The sequence below is a fragment of the Rhamphochromis longiceps genome, linkage group LG20, assembly GCF_057381845.1.
Source record: "Rhamphochromis longiceps isolate RC_006_pf linkage group LG20, R_longiceps_female_GT1.1, whole genome shotgun sequence".
Classification (NCBI taxonomy): domain Eukaryota; kingdom Metazoa; phylum Chordata; class Actinopteri; order Cichliformes; family Cichlidae; genus Rhamphochromis; species Rhamphochromis longiceps.
The window spans coordinates 8,520,027-8,540,243 of record NC_140576.1 but is presented as its reverse complement, the minus strand read 5'-3'; the positions used below and the strand labels follow the sequence as shown (position 1 = coordinate 8,540,243).

The window sequence follows — 20,217 nt, the reverse complement described above, 5'->3', positions numbered from 1 at the left end:
AAACAATGAAACTCGTTCCCTCCGGGTACTCCGGCTTCCTCCCACCGTGACATGCAGTTTGTGGGGATAGGTTAATTGATTAGTCTAAATTGCCCATAGGTGTGAATGTGAGTGTGAATGGTTGTCTGTCTCTGTGTGTTAGCCCTGCTACAGACTGTCGACCTGTCCAGGGTGTACCCCTGTGACAGCTAGGATAGGCTCCAGCACCCCCCGCGACCCTGAAAAGGATAAGCGGAAGCGAATGGATGGATGGAACTTTAATGTGACGTTAACAGACTCTTGCTACTTTTATTTCTTCTTTTTTGTCATCATTATAAATATCTACTTGGTAAAAGTCATTGATTGTCAGACAGACTGTGCCTCTGCATATCAGTGCCTGGTCTGAGTATCCTAAATCTGTGATCTTCTTCATCCTGTTATCTAATGAGTGTCTCCAGATATCCTGTCTGAGTAATGCAGAATGGAACATTTTGCCAAGAGGGAGATGGAGGTGGTGTCAGCTGCATGAGCTGAACCAGCAAAGCATAATTTAAACCAAAGTTCAATAACAGAGAATTTATCTGCTGTTTGAGCAGTTTGTCTCATATATGGGTTGATTATCTCAGTTCATCTTCGGGGTGACCCAGAGACCCGTCACTCACTCAAATATTTATTTTATTTTGGACCGTACTTTAGCTTTTTTGTTCCTGTAGTGCTGTAAATGTACAACCTGATAGTTTTCTTGTTGTCATTTAGACTTTGATAACCACATGTGTATTACATACAGATGTTTTGTATCCTAACATAACATAGTCATTGTTGCATTCCTGTCAACTCGAAGCAGTTTGGCCAGTCTCCTCTGTCTGCTGACATCGACAGGGCATTCTCTGTAAACCATAGTGATGGTTGTGTGGGGAAAATCCTAATAGATCAGCAGTTTCTGAAATACTTAGAACAACGAACACCATGAACAACCATGTTCAGAGTCACTTTCCTCATTCTGATTCTCAGTTTGAACTTTAGCAGGTCGGTTTGACCATGTCTACATGCCTGAATGCACGGGAGTTCTTGCCATTTGATTGGTTCGTTAGCGATTTGTGTTGACAAGCTGCCGAACAGGTGTACCCAACAAAGTGTCTATTGAGTGTATGAAATATAATATGCATACTCAGCATATAGTGCACACATAAAGTATATAACTGGCATGTGCACATGTAGAAATAAAGGCCCAATCAGATGCAAGTAAGAAAAAGAAAAGGTTGTAGCCTGAAAGCATGAGTGACATTTCAGGGAATGAAAATAGCCATATACCCAGTCATATACCGACAAATGAACACCCGCGTAGGCATGCAAAAATGGTTTAATGTGAGTAGTCCTGCTTTTTGGTAAATGTGATAGTTGTGTGACTCATTTTCTGCCTCTTTCTAAATGGCTTCTCTTCATCATTTGATTTCTTCCGCTTTTCTTCGCCTTCTTCTCTCATCATGAGACTTTTACAATGTAAATGCCTGTCCTTACATTGTAAGGCAGTTGGATTCTCTCAAAAGTCTTAAGCTTCATGTAATCACAGTCACTGGAAAAAACATTTTTACTAGTTTTACTATGTTGTTGCCAAACCACAGTCGAATTGAAACAGTCCAGCGTCCCACGATGGATTAGCAGCCAATAAGGTCACAGCTACGACATGTTTTAGGTGTCACGACAGACTGACAGTTGATCTAATCATCAACCCAGTATTTTTTGAAAATGAGCGCTCGTGAGCACCTGTTATGTGCAGATTTACTTAAGAAGACGAGGCTAAGACAGCTTGTATTTCTCTGAAAGCTCTCTTTGTATCCTCAGGTTTCCTGATTTGATTATTTTAAGCCAGTTATTGTGATAGATGGATGATTCATCCAGTAACCTAATGGAATCTAATCTCTTCTTCAGGTTTCTCCTTCTTCTCCATTTCTACCACTAACGCCTTCCTCTTTTTTTCTTGTGGTTTCATTTTCTTTGTCCCAGGAATCCTCAAGAACCGTCTTGGCTGTCCTCCCGCACTCCAGGGTCTTTCCAGTATGGGCCGGGTCCCCAGTGAGCTCAACTGGTACCGAACCTCTACTCTTGGCCACCGAGGTGTTCCTGCTGCCTCCTACGGTCGTATGTACTCTGCCACAGCTGGTGCCACTGGAGGCTCCGGCTCTCTCTCCCAGCCAGCTTCCCGCTACTCCTCTAGGGAGCACCTGGACTCGCTTGCACGGAGGCAGCTGTCCAGGGATCCACTCGGGAGACAGACGGTCGGAGGATCAAGAGACCGGTTGGACTGCCGGGGCTCCAGGGACAACTTGGATCTCTTACCCAGGAGGAGAGAGCTGGGGCTGGGGCCAGGGTCAATGTTAGGGACCCTGGATCACCAGCGAGTCTCATTATCCAGGGAGAACTTGACAGGATCAAGGGACAGACTGGACAACCACCATGCTACTGGTTTCCACGGATCGAGGGAGGATGTGAGTGGAAACGGAGGGGCTGTCAGTGCCGGGATTGAGGGATACCTCGGCGGATCAAGGTTGCAGCTGAGCTCGCTGACTCGGCGACAGGCCTCATCCCGGGAGCACCTCGAAGAAGCTCTCGTGAGCAGTAGATCAAGGGAGCAACTTGACACCAATGGAATGGGAGCCCAGGCCCAGCCGTGTCGGGAGTGGCTCCGCACTCTGCCACCCCGCCAGCCTTCACACCCTGACCAGCCGCCCTCCTCTTCTCCTCCTCCCCCGATATCTGAGGAGCCTCAGCAGGAGCACCTACCTCCTTCAGCTCACGCCAGAGGACGACTGGACTCAGCTTCATGTAGGTTTCCTGGTCAGGTTGCCCCCCAGGTCGCAGGTTCAAATCCAAACCCCTTGGGTCGACAACCGTCCAGTGAACACCTGGATATTCTTTCCTCCATTTTAGCATCCTTCAATTCCTCTGTCCTCACTCCTCCCCCTGCTGCCCCAAACACTGGTCCAAATGGCTCCGTCCACGGACCCTCCCCATCCCCGTCCCAGTCTGCCACCTCCCATAGCATATCTGAAGTCTCCCCTGACTCGGAGTAAGTCCTTCTGAGTGGAAAATCCACCCTCAACCCACCCTCCTCCTGTCCTTTTCTCACATGCATCTTCTTCTCTTCCTCTTTTCTCCAGCATCTGTCATCTTGGACTTTTGACTTGTGCTATTCTAGTTTGTTTATCTCAGCCTTCCCCAACCCTTTCAGCAGGCTTCCTGCGTTCCAGCTTCTTTATCATCTCTTCCCATGTGTCTCAGTCTATTTTCTTCTGTTTTCCATCTCCCTCTTCTCTCCCTCTCTTTTTCTTTGTCCTTTTGCCTGCAAAGCCCATTTCCATTTTACTTCTGTAGTTTCACTGTGAACTTGAATTTACAATTAGTGAAGTGCTGTACAGACGTAGTGATGACTCATTTTTCTTTCCTTCACCTTAGAGCCAACAGAAGTGAGGGACAGTCTTGATGACAACCTCCGCATCCCTTAATGCATTTCTACAGTGCTGGGGTCACATTGGACATGTTCAAAGGTCGCGGATGGACCTGAAGCACCGGGACAACCTGGAACATTCGAGGACAGGGAAACAAAACCGAGACAGAGGAAACGCAGAGACACAAAGACGGACAAAACATCCAATGATAACACAGATTCAAGAGAAAGTCAGTGGGCGGCGTGTACTGTGTAAAGAGTTTTCGAGTGTCACCGCCTACGGCGAACGACGATGTTTCTGTGGACGATGAGTCAACCACCTCTACTACCTACAAACTCTTAAAGGCAAAAACACAAACTCCTCAGATTTCAAACAAACGAGATCCGTCAAAATGAGAAAAAAAAAAGAAACTGTAAATAACATTTTTATACATTTTGTATCTTTTTCATTGGAGATGAAGAAGAAATCTCTTGTGATGTTTCTTTTTTTTTTTTTAATGACTGTGCTCATGTGAGGTTGTGAGTGAGGTTGGTGTGAGTGCAGTCTTGGTCGTTGCTGAGGGGGGGGATCCCCCTCCCCACAAAAAGAAAAAAAAACTCCCCAAATTTCTCCCTAAAAAAGGTTTTCCCTAGAAACATTTCCTCACACGCATCAACTTTATGTATAGCGACAGGGGTCTGGCAATAGAATCGAATGAGATTATCGAAACCGCGAGATGTGGTTGGAGGGAAAATATCGAAGCAGGAGGAGGAAGTGATTGTAAATAGAAGGAGGAGTTATTTTAAGAGATTTGATGGAGCGAGATGATTGTGCAGAGAAAAAGCCTGAAGGTTTAAAGTTGGCGGCTCAGCAGTTAAAAAGCTCAGTCACAAGCGTCAATGCATCAGCTCTGTGCTGTATATGAATGTGACCTTGTCATCTATCTGTGTATCTTCATGCCTGGTGCTATCTGAACCAGACCATATCAGACGGCTGATATTACAAGACCATATCTGTAGCGTTCTGGAGACCTGGTGGGTGAAGGTTGATATCTCTGTCTGCCTCTCTGGATGAGGATGTATCGCGTAACAACCATTTAAATCCCCTCAAAGTTTTGTGCACTTTGATGCCTGCCTCGAGGGACGACACAGGAGCAGCCGAACCTCAAGACCATTCGTAAAAGCTTCTCCGCAAAACTAAACCAAAGGGACTTAAAATCTGTATGAAACCCTGATATTCTTCTATTTCCTCTGATGGAAATGACTCGTGCAGGGCGCGTTGTAGCTCGGTTTTGTTAAATCATGATCTTTTTCAGTAAGAAGTCTCAAATTAAAAGCTGTTTCTCTTCATGAGGCCGTGATCAGCGCTACTACATAACCCGCATAACTGTTTGCCATTTTATTTTACCCACGTAGTACATAAGCAAGCGGATTTTCATGTGGGAAGGGAGCGGATAAGAGTCATCGTAACACACTCAGATATTTGTGTGAAGACATGAAAGCAGCACTGTGGTATGTTCACAGCATGGTGCCAACCTGAATATTTAAATTGCTCCTTTATATTTGAGAAATTCAACAGAAAAGAAGCTCATGCTTCAGAAACAATCGAACACGAGCCCACAAAAAAAAAAACACGAAAACTGATTTTTATTTATTCAGATTCTCATTTAGATGGTTTCACAAAAAATGAGTTATCTTTCAAGATCCGTCAAAGCTTCTGCGGCAGATTGCAGAGGGGAGAGGAGATGTCAGCTGTGTCAGCGCTAAAAGCCTCTAAGTGGTTTCGAGATGCAGGTCTTTCCATCAGCAGCTGCACCTTTCTCGCAGCTGTCGGAGGAAGCCCAGAGTTCAGCCTTTAAGGTAACAACACATGGGCGTTTTCAGGAGTGGAGACGGGGACAGGGAGGCTTTTTTCTATAGGAAACTACAGCGGGTTGTAAAAACTGAAGGAAAATGGGAGTTCTGTGTTGCCAACATGTGTTGTCTGTGTCTTTGAGCAGAAAACAGCCAAAAGCCAATGCAAAAAGTAATAAAAAAAAAATAAGGCTAAGATATTGCATAACGGGAAAGATTTTTTTTTTAAAAAAAGATACCAAATCAGGCAAGGTTGCAAGAAGAACAAATTGGGTCAGGAAACATGACTGCAGAAATGTAGCCGCAGGGAGGAAGGCGTGGATGTTACTCATCACAGGGAGACAGAGAGAAAAAAAGACACGTGGATGGAAACGCTCGAAGTGGAAATAAACACACACCTTACAAATAAGTGCATATCTGCCTGCTCTGACCGCTGCTCTGCCGGTCCCGTGTCCCTGAGACGTGACAAGCACAACCTATTTGCGACAGTATTATTGCCAAAAAAGTCCCGAGTGCAGCGCAACACCACCCACCGGTCTGTTAGCCTGACAAATCCTATTTTCTTCTCCATCTATATTTTTCTTCAGCTGACCTTCAACTTTGAAAGACATGAGATTTACTTTATTTATTGATAATTTATTGACACTGTATTGGTTTCTTATTTTCGCCATCTGAATGAGAGGATGTTGAGGAAGCGTGTGTGTGTGTGCGCGTGTGTGTGCAAATGTTCTTGTTGTCATATGTAACATTTCCTGTCATCTGACTCTCACGGCTACAAATCCACAGATGAAAGGCAAGAAAAGAATCCGAACTTACACCTGGAATTCAAATCTGAAGAGTTTAGTCAGTATTCAAACTGGATCTGTTGTCTAATCTTAACTGGTAATCTATCCAATTAATTGACTACAGGTTTAACAGTAGTTCGGACCAATCCGAGCCACAGAAGCGAGGGCAGACAAACAAACAAGCAAAAACCACCAACAACAACAAAAGATGATTAGAGACAAAAGGAGAGGAACAGAGAGAGGTGGAGAGATGATGGGAGGTTGTATTTGTTAGCTTGTGTGTTCATTATTGGATGCCTTCTATCTTGCCGTCTGGATGGAAACAGCTGTCCCCCTGTTACCGCGGAAACAAGAGAAATGTTGGACATTAAAAAAGAAAAAAAATGACTTATTCCTACAAGGCTCTGTGTTCTTTCTGATTATTCTTGTCTGGGAGACACAAAGAGCTTTGCTGTTTCATATTCATGCCAACAGACATTTTCAGGTGTAGAAAAAGTGAGCGGAGGAAAGATCCTGTGACAGGGTGACACGTTTTTCTCTAGAAGGCTCCTCTCCCTGACTTGCGTTGACTCTCAAAGTATTCTGTCACATTCAGAGACATCGGAGGAGGGCGGAGACGTTCAGCTCAAGAGACGGCGGGGATCAGCGGCGCATACATGCATCTTAAGATTTTAACCTACGCAGGGCTGAAGCAAAAACTCATCAGTGCTCTTATTAGATTATTAATGTTACCGCTTGGTCACAGCCAGGTTCATTAGGCACTGATGTGCAGTAGTAAAGCTAAAAATATTTGATCTAAAACGTTGGGATCCGAAGGGGGGAAATGGACATTTTTGGGAAATATGCTTCCTGCCAAAAGTTGGCTGTGAAGATCAATACCACTCTCTCCTGAGTGTCAGCTGGCATAAAGCAGAGGGAGAGCAGCCATTTTTCAAAGCGTTGCATTTTTCATCTATTCTCTAAGTGTTTGAACTGTACTTAACAGCATTCATCAAAAAGATAATGGCCTCTTTTGGTGTTTTTGACGATCGCTGAGTGCGCCTAATTATTTTGCTGAAGATACTCTTAAAGAGTTTTCTTTTTTAAACAGCACTGTGGTGGTGGAACCCCTCCTACCACCACAGTCCCAGCAGAGAACTTTAAAAATGGCCAAAAGAATGTGGACACAAGGCAACCTGACCTTCTGTCCATGTACTCCAGTGTATTTGTAGGTAAGTGGTGTGACCCAATACTTTCCTCTATATGCTGCCTTACAACTCAATATTACAGACCTCTCATTTTCAGAAGAAGACGCACAACAATCACAGGTGTGCACATACGTCAGTGTGGTACCTGTTTCTCCCACTTATTTATTCACTTACACATTTGTTTACTTACATATCAAAAACAAAGTTAAAGCATGCACTAAAAAAGTCTGTTAAAAGATTGTCCTTTTAGGAATGTCATTTCGTCCCATGTGCGTGTCACCTGCGTACATTCTTCTTTTAAAATAACCTCGAACGAACTTTGACCTTTAAAAAAAATTAAAATAAAAAATACACCATTAAGACGATCAATGAAAATTGATTTTTTCAATCCGGGGCTAGATTGTGATAGATGACACATAAAACAGGGTTGTCATTACAAACCATTTCAACAAGGAGTATAAAGTGACTTACAGTTCTCCGTACTGTTGTGTCGTTTTTAAAGATTAGTTCAAAAACTGCTTAAAATGTTTCTCTATTAAGATGGAACTCACATTGCAGAGGGATTGGCTGCCGTGATTACAACAATTGTTGCTCAATGTGAAACTCTTCAGCAGCAATGTGTAACAAAAAACAAAAAGTAGTGTCATGGCGTATACACAAAACAATACAAGAATGACACTCCGAAAAATAGAAACATTTGAGCGTATCAGCCAGTCGGGTCAGACGTTTTCTCCGCTTCGTCGCCACTACTGGAGGAAGATGGCGGCACGTCCTCGCCCATCCTCTTTAGCTTGGCCTTGTAGTAGGCCTTCTTCATCCTGAAGGCTTTCTCCTTCTGCCGGGCTGCTCTCCTCTTCTCCCTCACCAGCTCCTGCTCCCACGCCAGCACCTTCATCCTATTCTCCCACTCCAGGATCTTCATCTGCTGCTGCTGCTCCAGAGCGTCCGATCTCTGCTGGTGCTCCAGTCTGGACAGGTCTACGGAGTCGTGCTGAGCTGGGCGGCGCCCGGCGTCTTCCGTCTTGCCGCCTGATGGTTGGAGATGCTGGCTGCTGAGCCTGGAGGTGCCTGAGAGGTCAAAGTTCAAAAGCTTCACTGTGGTTTGTACTAAAAAGCACGATCTGAGGTTTGCAAGGCAACTTTAGATTCACTTTTCTTACTTTCAAGGCTGTTTAACACCAGGAGCTGCAGTTTAGAGAATAAGGCTGAAATTTAAAAAACACAAAACACAATTTAATCCCAGTCAGATCTACCTGCGCCTTAATGCCAGAGCAAAGCTGATAAACCTATCGTCTTACAGTTTTAACCTGGACTATATTTTGAAAATCCTCAGATTTATTTAGGATAATAGTTTTTCCTTCTTGTGAGCCACTGTGCGATCTGATGCAGGCACAGCTGTGCTAACTGTTAGACTCAAAAAGCCCGAGTTGGCTCACCAAAGGTATACCTTGTCACAGGTAAACAAAGCAAACTAAATAAATACAGCAGGTTATAGTTTGTGTTAGATATAATATGTGTCACAGGGATTAGATGTGAAATGCTATGAATTACTTAGAAAAGTTTCTTAATAAAGTGGGTTAATGAAAACAAACTTGAACATGCTTTTGCAGTACAGCCACAGGTGTAAGCTGATGATTTATATATCCATGTGTGAGGTTGTCATACAGTGTCTGGGTCAATTCATAACTGTATCATCGATGGAAAATCTATTTAGAACTCTGCAAAGAAAAATTCTAATTTACTGACCTGAATGCTTCTTCTGCTAAATGCTCTTTTTCAATGCTAAAAAGTACTGTACTACATGTGATACCATCAGGAAAGACTGTCAGCATGAAACACACACAAACAGTAAAAACATCCCTGGATAGAAAAACGTAACCTGAAGAAAGATTTCTGAAGACTAGCTCGCCTATGAGAGTTCAGGCTGTGTTTGGTCACACCAAACAATAACTTTCAAGCTCGTCAGAACTGTATATACTTTACTTTTTGCCTCATATATTACATTTAAGTAATATATGACGAGTGGCTCAAGATTTTTGCACAGTACTGCAGGTTGTCAAAACATTCAATTTCAGCCACAAAAGGGGAGCCTCGGAGATAAATTAGAGGAAAAGCAGAGGAATGAACTAAACAGCTATTTAGTCTCATATTTATGATGCACAGTGAGCGTGTAACACCATGGTACACGGGCACTCCAAACAGCATACCCCCTGCTATTAATTGGGCTATCAATCTTCTTAATGACAGTAATTTATTTAGGTTGGTCACATGGGCTGCTTCTTCCCATTCACAATCTTCTAATAAGCATTCAACACTAAAGCCATCTCTGCAGCAAAACAGCTATAACTTATTGAAGTCTGTGTATAATTACGCCCTTTCCTCCTCACCCTTAGTAATGTTAACTGAGCCAATTATCTCCTTCAGCTCAAGGTTATTGTTTCTTAATTAAGAGTGGAGTATTAATCAAGTTAATAGTAGAATATCCCACTATTTGCCCACAGAAAGTTCCCTGCGCAAGGGTTTCCAAGCAACACATGCTCAAGCAGCTTGCAGGGTGTTATTTGTTGGTACCTGGTGCTGTAAAGTAGGCAGCAGGGAATGCCACATCCTGTAGCTCTGCATTGTGGGAGGTGGAGTTTGTAGAGGGGCTGTGGTGCAGATCTGACCAGTCGTTGCCTGTTATTCTGTCCAAGGCGTCACGCTGGAGGCAGATGGCCACTTGCTCCTTGCTGTCCTCTGCCTAAGAAGGAGGCGAGCCATTTGGTGTTTCTGGGATTAATGTCTGAACCTAAGGTGTCATGAGCAGCTCCAGGTTTACCTCTTAAATAAAATGAAACCAAAACTTTAAAAGTAATTACCTGATTCACGCTGCCATTCACCTGTCCTGTCACCATCAAACAGCCTGATAATAAGGAAGAAAAAAAAAAAGGATAAGGAGACAACCAGGGAGGGACTGCAAGTATATGTCTATCAGAAAAATGAACAAAGAGCGCCTCCCTCTGGTGGACACAAGCACAACATCACCATAAAGCACCTTAATCATGATGGCCATCAAAAAAAGCAGAAATGATATCGGAGCTTCTGCAAAGCAAACCTAGAAAGTAAAAAAGTCCACAAAGTAAGTGCTGTCAGTAACCTGGTGGCAGGTTTACTAAATGGAATGAAGTGAAAAGCGTAAAACGTTTAACAAACTCTCAGGACTTCATTATACTATAAGACACTTTAAGTAACTGCTGGGTAAACTGAACATTTCTTGGTGTAGATGAGCAGTATCGTGCAAAAAGGGGGACAGTCATAAAATGAGCACAGTCCTTTTAATCGCTCTGTAAACAGAGTGAAACAATATTATTACAATACTTCACTTGTGACTTGATATTTTTGTGATTTTTAACATTTTACTCATTATTCTGAGTATTGCAATAACATATATTGTGATTTATCACCGTTTTTCAACTGCAAATAATGTTGCAGTTACATGCAATGTACTTCGTATAAAGCAGTAATTAACTGTGACAAATCACTGAAAACCATATATGTGCTGCAGTCTACACAGAGAGGAATTCACATCTTATTAATATATCAGTGCTCAACAACCTTCCTGTTCTTTAGGACCAGAGTACAAGCAGCTGAGACAGAGAGCTGTACTCTGGGAATACTACGAATGAGAGGGCTGATTTCATATATCACCATCCAGAGACAACGTTAGCAGAGCAAACTTACACGAAATAAACTCTGACCCAAAAACCATCAAACACACTTTTCTTGACAAAGTTATCTCCTAATACAAAGCAAGCTCATGGCTCAGTCACATGAGTAAAAATAGAACAACAACCTTCTTACATCCACACACACAAAAAAATTACTTTTCACAGGTCAAATAACAGGAGGCATCCTTTCCGCAATAAGTCGCAGTCTGACTTAGACCAACTGCAATCATTCTCAGACTGACTGTCAAATATGAAGGTTTGCAAAATAACTTGTCTAATTTATGAAGGCGGACAGATCACCAACATGTGACCATCAGTCTGAACGAGTCTGTGTCAGTGAGCATGACTTGAGGGGACTTGAATCAACAGGCTGCTAGCTGGTTGTACTTTAGTTACATTCCTATAGAACATGAAGGCTAATATCATATTAGAAAATGTGAAAAATCCCAATAATATTATATCGTGGTGTGTCTGATGATTCCCACTTCTCACTATTAAACACACTTTTCATGCCTGTGCTCCCAGGTTATTTAATTACATCAAAGACATAACAACAACAATAATTATTATTTTTCATTTAATAAAAAAAATTATATAATGCTAAAGAGCTTTAAAAGAAAGAGAAAAACCCGGAAAAACAAACAAACCTTTAAGTTACCCGGATTTGTTTTACAGGGTCAGTAAACGAATGAATGAGATATTGGGTGTTCCAACTTTCTGTTAAACAAACAAACATCATTACAGTCTTAATGAATTACCCTAATTAAATCCATTGCTTAACCCCTTGAACTACGCAGTAGACCAAACTAATGCACCTTATATTCATTGTATGTTAAAAATGTATTTAATGAGCCATAATTTAATAATAATGGAAACATAGTTGCTATCCCAGGAGGAAGTCTTATTACTTCAGCGGACTCTGAATGCTGGCTGCTGCTCCTTGCTGTTGTTTTTAGGCTATAATGACACGGGATATAGAAACCTTAAATCAAAGACATAACAGACACCATATAAATCAACTCTGAAATTGCATAAACTGTACAGCTGTGCTCGGTAATGTCCTGATGACCACTCGTCCTGGGACAGATGTTTTTACACTCCTGTCTAGACTGGTGTAGCCACACGCACACACACCAACGATAACACCACATCACGATTAAACCATCTTAACAAACAGCGATGAAGCAGTTATCACACCAAGATCTCGTGAATTCTCTTAACAGATTTCTGTCATTCCTTTCAAGATGTTCTCCAGTCTGAAAAACTGGAAGTGACCCACCTTCCAGCAGCTTGCGGACCGCTGCTTTGTGGCCAGCTCCCCCTGCGTGGCTGGTAAGGGCAGCCTCGCCCATCGTCTGAAGTTTGATTGATTTGCAACAGGCCCTGCATCGGGCAAAATGAATGTCCTGGACGTCCTTAACCAGCCAGTCCTTGTAAACATCCTTTGCGAGCCAGGAATCTTGGAATTTACATTTGCCAGGCATAGCTAGCTCTAAAAGTTAGCTGGACCGCTACCTCCCAGCCTGGAGCAACCTCTTACCTTATGTACTGCCTCGTGATGCGTTCACGTGTTCTGCGAGGATTTGAAGACACATTTACGCTGTTGCGCATGTATCTTTTGGCATTAGGTTACAAAATATCGTGAAAACGTTATAATTTAAACGCTGAGATAATTAACATGACTTTCCAGTTATGTACCCCAAATCCCACCGAAGTAGGCAACGCAGTAGAATCAGAGTGCCTGAATTTCATCACTACAGGTGCAGCTGTGGAATTAAAATGATAATAACGGCTTTTTGTATAAAGAAGTGGGTGTAAAAGCGCTTTGAAACTTCTTAGTAGGTATCCTGGTATTTTAAAATCAATGCCTGCGACTGAGGCTACTGACTGAGTTTTATCGAACATCCTTAAACGCAGCATAACATAGAAGGCTGTCCCTCACGTGCACAGAGTTCACCAATAAAAATACGATTAAACTCCTACTAGCCAATCAGCGTTGAGAAAGCCGGTAGTCCAGCTTGATTGGTTGAAACCCGGCAAGAACGACTGTACAGAAACACATGGGTACCAGACTAATAATGATCTTATAACGTTTCTGAACAGTTTCCTGCATTGGGAGCGTGTGTAAGTAGGCACGTCGAGATATTATTGTTTACCTGTTAAAGTTTTCTGCCGTTCGATATCTTATTCCTTTCCAAATAAGACAAGAAGAACTCCTCCTGTTAGCTTGTTTTGCTAATCATAAGGGTAATCTTCACTCAGCATTAGACTTTAGTAAATACAACAGCAGACTGCACTACCCGGAGTCTCAGCATGCTTTACAAGTACGATTTGTAAGTTAAAACTGCATATCTTCCCTTCATAATGGTCTTGATTTTTCGGCTGCTCTCTTTAGGGGTCGCCAAAGCGGGTCATCTGTCTGTATTGCACCGTATCCCCGTCATGTGCCTTTGTTGACCGCAGTTAATCTTTAAGTGATGGAGACGGTGGCCCTGGTTGCTCCAGTTACAGCTCTGGAGTTCCTTCAGGATGCGTTTCTAATTAAAGGTTAGTGTTCAACATATAAGATAAGCAATTAGTTATTCTTGTGATGCTCTGCTGTGTTTTTCCACAGTGCTCCTATATTAACTGCATTTTTGGTACAAGTTCTTTATTGTTAAACTTTAACTTATTCAGAACTTCTTCATTTTGTATCTGTGCCACATTCTCTTTGTAACTCTGGTTGCTGTAATGGTTAGCTTGAACTTTAGAGTTCCAAATTTTGTACATTATTGCACAATACAAACACACACAACTTTTCTTTCATGGCAGGTGAGGGTCCGGTCTTGTCGGTGTACAGACTCAAGCCTCGCCCTAAAGCCTGTGCCTCATTGAGCATTCTCCATCATTACCGGATTCATGGAATAAGACCTAGAAGGTGGGAAGCTGAGCCACCACGGAGTGCCGGTTAGTATAAGCTGTTAGTATGAGCTGTTTCTTGTTTTGTTTGATTGTTTTTACTATACGTTAATATGTCGAGAAAATTATTTACAGAGCAATACGAAAGTGAAAGAAAGGCAAGTCTGGAACCAAGAATGGGTTCTCAGCTATGATAAAAGTTAAAGTATAAGCAGTTAAAGGTATGCTTGCAGGTGTTAGATTAAATTGAGGATATACAGTATACATATTATCTTTATTAGACAATTATTTATTGCGTATTAAAAGTCTTTATTCACGTAAAGCCTCCAGCTATTTTTGCTCTAATTTTTTTAAATTTTAATATACATAAATTTTTTGCTCTTATTCACCAGCACTGAGCACTACAGAGCCAAATGTCTGCGACCTTGCAGTATTTGGAGGCAAAGCTGTGAGGCTTGTAAGGTTCCGTGTGGAGGATGGGGAGCATCTTCGCCTGGAGGTCCTGGGTCCCCTCATGGAGCTACAGGACTGGGCTCTGGATGTCCGCTGGCTCTCTGGAGGCAAACAGCCACTGCTGTGTGTGGCTCTTGCTCATAATAGTGCTCTTCTCTTGGATGTCACAAAAGGAAATGCCGTGGTGCAGCGTTCCTGTCTGGAGGGGTGTTTGCTGTACTCTGCTCTCCTTCTGGTTCATGAATCCTGGGTGGATACTGTCATAGTTGGAGGGACTGTGTTCAATCAGCTGGTTCTCTGGAAACCAGGAGACAAAAGTGGCAATCCTGAAAACAAAGCTCCAATTGAAAGGCGTCTACTGGGCCACACTGGGGTCATCTTCAGTATCTCTTACCTCCAGGAGAAAGGATATTTAGCTTCAGCCTCTGATGACCGCAGTGTACGGGTGTGGGGTGTTGGCACTTTAGGTGGGCCTGAAGGTAAATGTGGGGACTTGAACCCAGTTTGTTTAAGGATCCTATATGGACATCAGGCCAGGGTGTTCTCAGTCCGTCTCTCATTAGGGAATATCTTCAGCGCTGGGGAAGATGGCACCTGTTTAGTCTGGGACTGGGCTGGAAGCGGGAAGGTGGTTCGCACGTTGAAGGGACACCGAGCAGGGGGTGTTCGTGCACTGGCAGTCAGTGAGGGAAAGGATGCGAGCTGGGTGGCTACAGGAGGGGCGGATGGAGGGGTAAGGTTGTGGAGAGTGGAGGGCAATGAGAAGAAGGAGTGTCTAGAGGAGGAGACAGTGACAGAGAAACTGACCGACCTGAAATTTCCTGGTCAAGGCCTGCCTAAAGTTGTTTGCTTAGCAGGAGAAGAGGATGGTAGTACAAGCTGGAGTCAGTGTAAGCCTGTAGTTTGCACTGACAAAGGAATAGTTTACCAATATAGTGTTGGGAAGTGGGAAGTAGTGTGGAATGGGACTCCAGAGTTTCAGTCCTACTGTGTGATGGAAACGATAACTATCACTGTGAAGGAGTCGACAACCAAAGTTGATTTGTGTGCTGTGGGAAACCTCAGTGGGTGCTTACAGATCTTTCCCATGTCTCATCCTCAGTCTGGAATTCTGCTTACATGTGGATCAGGGAAGATCCATAGTCTTATTTGGCAGAAGGAAAAAGAGCGTGCGTATTTGTTAGCTTCAGGTGCTGAAGGGCGTGTCTATCGCTGGTGTGTAGAGACAAAATTCAATGAAACCTGTTCTTTAGCTCTCAGCATCACTGCTCTACCTTCTTTCCTCCTCCCCTCTTGCGCTAAGCGCTGGCTTACAGCTGCAGTGCGCCTCCAGTGCAGGTCAAGGGAGGTGCTTTGGGTGTGTGGAGACAGGAGAGGATCCCTGCTTCTGTTTCAGGAAAGAGAAAACTCAAAGCAAAGAAAAGGAGATGGTGAGGAAACAAATGAAGAATTACTGACAGATGGTAAACAAGGTGACGATGAGGAAGGTGGGCCTGAGGGAGAGGGGAAAGGCAAGATGGAGAATGAAGGAAGCAAAGAGGTGCATGACCTTTTGCTGCATCCTCTGAGCTGTCTGTTTGGGGTGCACGGGAAACAAGGTGTAACCTCAGTGTATGAGTGCCAAGGCTTGTTCTATAGCACTGGCAGGGACGGCTGTGTTAGAGTTTTCAGTGTGCGTCCATCGTCACCAAAGAATCTTGAGGAAAGTAGAGAAGATAACGCTGCGGAAACAAGTGAAATGAATGAAGAAAGGCTTCAGCTGGAGGTTCTCAGGGTCCAGCGTGCCTGCAAAGGAATGGAGTGGCTGGAGAGGATTTTAATTCTCGAACCTGAAAAAGAAGTTGAGGAGGAAGAGGTCACCGAGGAATGTGAAGAGCTGTATAACAAAGAACACCAATTGACCGAACAGGTGGAGGTTAAAGGGGAGGAGGCAGAAGAAGAGCGCTTCAGAGAAGTAGAGAAGGAAGGCAGAGAAGCCAGATTTGTAATTGTCGGCTTTCATGCAGTCCATTTTGTTGTTTGGGATCCAGTGAGGCAGGAGAGACTGTTAGCAGTGCCTTGTGGTGGGGGGCACCGCTCTTGGAGTCTGTGGCCATCCCACAAAGGAATTTGGCTCGGATATGGAGCTTTGGTGTTTATCAAGCAGGGGGCAGTCCTGGCTTCACAGCCCCCCGGAGAAGCAATGGGTTGGGATGGAAAGACAGGAAGGGCTGGAGGAACAGGACTGAAAGATGGAGTCCATGGAAGAGGAATTGGGTGTGTATGCAGGCTGGGGAGGATAACAGACTTTGGGAACAGGAATCAGGCAAACCACTGGGAGTTAGTAGTGACAGGTGGAGAGGACACTAGCCTGAGTGTCCTGGCGGTACATCCCTTTTCTGGCAATATTAAAGTTCTTTCAGTTATTACCGACCACATCTCGAGCATCCGCACGGTGACTGCGATTGTTCGCCCAGAAGGGGGGAGTGAAAGCCAGTCAAAGCCTCTCTCTGCTCTGCTCGTGTCAGCCGGTGGGCGGGCTCAAATCCAAGTTTACCGGCTGTTAATTGTTTGGGACGGGCAGAGACTGGCTCCTTCCTGTCAGGTGATCCAGGTAGCCAGTCACCGTTTGGACAAAGAGTGGGAGAGGAGGCGCAACAGACACAAGATGGTGAAAATGGACCCGGAAACGAGGCAAGTTTTTTAAAGCTAGTGTTTAGATAGCCTCTGACCTCCTGTTATTTGTTCTCTGCATATATTTTCTCTTCCTCACAAAAAATCTGTGTTCAAAGACAATCTGCTGTTTTTGTTGTTTGTTTTTTTTTAGCTGAATATAACTTCAGTGTTTTTGTTTTTTGCATTTTAAAAAATGCACCTCTGATTACAGCTCTCGTCTGTGTGTTTTCAGGTACATGTCTGCGACAGTGGTGGATGAAGAAATAAACCGTGTCCTCGTGGCTCTGTCCTGCAGTGACGGGGCTGTCAGGTTGGTATTCATCACAGCAAGGGTTCACACAGCTGGAATTTTCATTGAAGCTGCAGAAAAGAGAAAATCAGAGTGTCTTCGCATTGAGTTGATGCTCTCAAAAAGTATTATATTCAGTACTGGGGTGATGGTACTGGTGATTATAATAACCATAATGATGAATGTAACAGAATCAAAGGCTTTACATTTCATTTATGTGTGTCCGATTGTGTATTGTGGCAATAATCAACTGCAATCATCAGTTTTGTATTTTCAAGTATTTTTGCTCAATTTTGCCAACACGTGTACCATGCAGTCACAGATGTTAACATATGTGTAAGGAAATATGCATTGATCCTGCAAGATCTTATGTGGTCAGAACATCAGTATAATAACCAGCATTATGAATTTTTACCTAGTTATAGTCCAAAATCTCTTCCTCCTTGACACTTGTTTATTTGGGCTGAACAATGGGAGTTTTTGGAGTTTAACATACTGTAAACATCTTATTCGCATGTTTATTTTGTATTCTCATATAGCCTGGTATTGAATTTAGTCAAGTTATACTGTGGTAAGTTTTAGCATAGATTTTTAATCTTATTTTTCATGTATATTCAGATAATTAAAAGAAATGGTCATTAAAAGTCGGGTGGAAAATTAAAGGAACTGTTTTGGTAATCATGTACATGAACCCTGTGTGCTGCTATAGTGTCTAATGTTCTCCCTTAATACTCTTCTCACTGTTTCCTCACATCCATTACTGTTTTTTCCAGACTGTTCTCTGTCAATGAAGCGAAAGGTCAAATCGATTTGCTGTGGGAAACATTCTACCATCAACGCTGTGTACTCAGTGTCGCCACCTGCAGCCTGGAGGATGACAAAGGCAACAGGTTATGACTGTGATTGCTCATCTTTTTTTCCTGGGTTGTTATGTCATGCTTTACAGAACCAGACCACTGCTTTTGCTGTTTAATCTTTTTAGACTTAAAGTGAAATATATTTTTTTAAAAGCAGCTGGCGTATTAATACTACAGATGTACAGTATTTAGGAAAGCATGGAGAAAGTAGTTCTTTTTTTAACACTTAGTTTTATATCTATAACTGTGTCTCTCTTGCAGGTATAAGCTGCTGTTCAGCGCTGCGACTGATGGGAAAATCGCAGTGTGGAATTTGACCGACTCTTTGTCCTCATCAACGGATAATTCGAGCTGTGCTGCAACATCACCAGTCCCCTGCCTCGATGTTCCCGCCCACCAGAGTGGGATTAACTCATTGGCTGTTTGGGCAGAAAAAATGGGACAACAACAGGGTAGTTGCCTGGTAACTGTTGCTAGCGGAGGAGATGATGGACAGCTGACTGTGTCCACAATCGGGGTGCAGCACTCAGAAGGTGGGAAAATCGGGAGCCAAGTAGGGTTTTCTCAGATTTCTGAGTCTCAGCCTCTCCTACAAAAGCAGCTCCAGTGTCCAGACAGGCTTCAGATTCATCTCCACTCCCAGTGCCACATATCACTGGCCCATGCTGCCCCTCTAACAGCGCTGAAGGTCCTGAGACCAGACCTCTTGGTCTCCACTTCCTCAGATCAGAGGGTTTGCCTTTGGAAGGTCTGCAGTAACAGTATCAGCCACTATGGGGCAATGTGCTCCCACGTTGCTGATGCTGCAGGGCTCGCAGTCTGGGAAAGTGAGGAAGGAAATCAGAAAGTGAAGATAGGATTTGAGTCTGAGCAGGAGAATGCTGGGAGGCTCAAGAGGGATAAAGAAACAGCTGATGAGAAAAGCAGTAAAGAACCTGTTGAGGTAGCGAGCGAGACAGGTGACCCAGTTAGTAAGACTACTGGTGAGAAAGAAGAGACGGGCACAAGTCCAAGAAATCAACCAGAGAATGACTGCGTAGGTAAGCCTGTGAGTGCAGTAAAGCCTGAGACAGGTTTGAGGGAGCGATGGGAGCGATGGGCGCTCGTCTGCGGTCAGGGCTTCCAGCTACTACGAGTCAAGAATCCGGAGATGGATGCAGAGAAAAATGGAGAAAAGGGAAAGCTGGACGAGCGAATTAAAGTGACTCTCCAAGAAAAATGATTCTGAATAAAAAGATTAAAGATACTTTTGTAAAAACTTCACAAAGGGACATATTTTTTTTAATTATTTCTCAATTACCTGTCTTAATTGCAGCTGTATACTTTGATGTAAATGTATGTCTCTGGTAATTGTTTAAAGTATTTATTCTCTAGTTTTTGTTTCTTTATTTTTTTTCTTGCATGAAAATGATAAAAACATTTATTCCCAGTCAGCTACGTAGAAAAGGATGCTGGTGTTATTTGTCTCCCAGAAACAGTTCATAACTTCCCTTCCAATCATTCATGTCAACTAAAAGGTAAACCTGTTTCTCCATCACCTGTTCAGCTCTGATGGTTCAGTAAGGACATCTCCTGGTTTCATCTTCATGTTTCCCTCTCACCAGATATCGGTTGGGATATCTGGTGAGAGGGAAACTGTGTTGACCAGCGCCTTTACGGCTGTGGCTCCAGCAAACATCAGTTGATACTAGAAAGTAATATTAAATAAATTATAACAACATGTTATCAAGCTTAAACGTGCTGCTGTTGTTTAGCGCCACAATAAACAAACGAGACGGGACTTAGGACAGCAAAGCCGATCAGCTGATCATTGATCAGTTTCATGATTGAAGTAGCAACAGGAGATGGAGGGAGAGAGAATGAGAGAAGAAGAGGCAGCTGCAGCGTAAAGACACAGATTAACTCCAGCTTTGTGTCTTTTTGCTTCTTCTTTTTTTTTAATTTTTGCTGAAGTTCGGGACAATTCGCGTTTCTTTACACCTAAATACGGAACTTTAAAGTTCGACCTCATCAGCTGTAATTGGTCCTGCCCAGAGTCGATCATGACCAATTGGCCAATCCACCACCTTTCATTGTTTATACCGTTACAAAAAAACGTCGCCCCATAAAAACGAAAAATCACCATTGGC

General features: G+C 43.3%; 3 protein-coding genes across 8 annotated transcripts in view; 2 read left to right on the top strand and 1 right to left on the bottom strand.

The window, feature by feature from the left end:
- celsr3 (cadherin, EGF LAG seven-pass G-type receptor 3) overlaps positions 1–7,341 on the top strand; it is a 128,308-nt gene extending 120,967 nt beyond the window's left edge. For both annotated transcript variants that reach the window (XM_085393818.1, XM_085393817.1), the window contains 2 exons: positions 1,984–3,046; positions 3,433–7,341. In XM_085393818.1, the coding sequence (XP_085249944.1) occupies positions 1,984–3,046; positions 3,433–3,460 (1,091 nt within the window). In that variant the 3' untranslated portion in view covers positions 3,461–7,341. The remainder of the gene's footprint in view (positions 1–1,983; positions 3,047–3,432) is intronic.
- Positions 7,342–7,358: 17 nt separating this feature from the next.
- Positions 7,359–12,525, bottom strand: fsbp (fibrinogen silencer binding protein). 2 transcript variants are annotated; one of them, XM_085393823.1, is made up of 5 exons: positions 12,216–12,525; positions 10,088–10,131; positions 9,801–9,969; positions 8,390–8,434; positions 7,359–8,297 (listed from the first exon to the last, which is right to left on the bottom strand). In XM_085393823.1, the coding sequence occupies exons 1-5, from the start codon at positions 12,418–12,420 to the stop codon at positions 7,936–7,938; spliced, it is 825 nt and encodes a 274-aa protein (XP_085249949.1). In that variant the 5' UTR covers positions 12,421–12,525; the 3' UTR covers positions 7,359–7,935. The 2 variants fall into 2 exon arrangements, with proteins under 2 accessions (XP_085249949.1, XP_085249950.1); XM_085393824.1 differs by lacking the exon at positions 8,390–8,434 and having other exon boundaries at positions 12,216–12,515.
- Positions 12,526–12,930: 405 nt separating this feature from the next.
- On the top strand, positions 12,931–19,461 carry wdr6 (WD repeat domain 6). 4 transcript variants are annotated; one of them, XM_085393820.1, is made up of 7 exons: positions 12,931–13,068; positions 13,332–13,483; positions 13,748–13,882; positions 14,227–16,960; positions 17,175–17,252; positions 18,005–18,121; positions 18,350–19,461. In XM_085393820.1, exons 2-7 carry the CDS (start codon positions 13,414–13,416, stop codon positions 19,308–19,310), a joined length of 4,095 nt encoding a protein of 1,364 aa, XP_085249946.1. In that variant the 5' UTR covers positions 12,931–13,068; positions 13,332–13,413; the 3' UTR covers positions 19,311–19,461. The 4 variants fall into 4 exon arrangements, with proteins under 4 accessions (XP_085249946.1, XP_085249945.1, XP_085249948.1 ...); XM_085393819.1 differs by having other exon boundaries at positions 12,939–13,060; XM_085393822.1 differs by having other exon boundaries at positions 12,967–13,000.
- Positions 19,462–20,217: the final 756 nt, after the last annotated feature.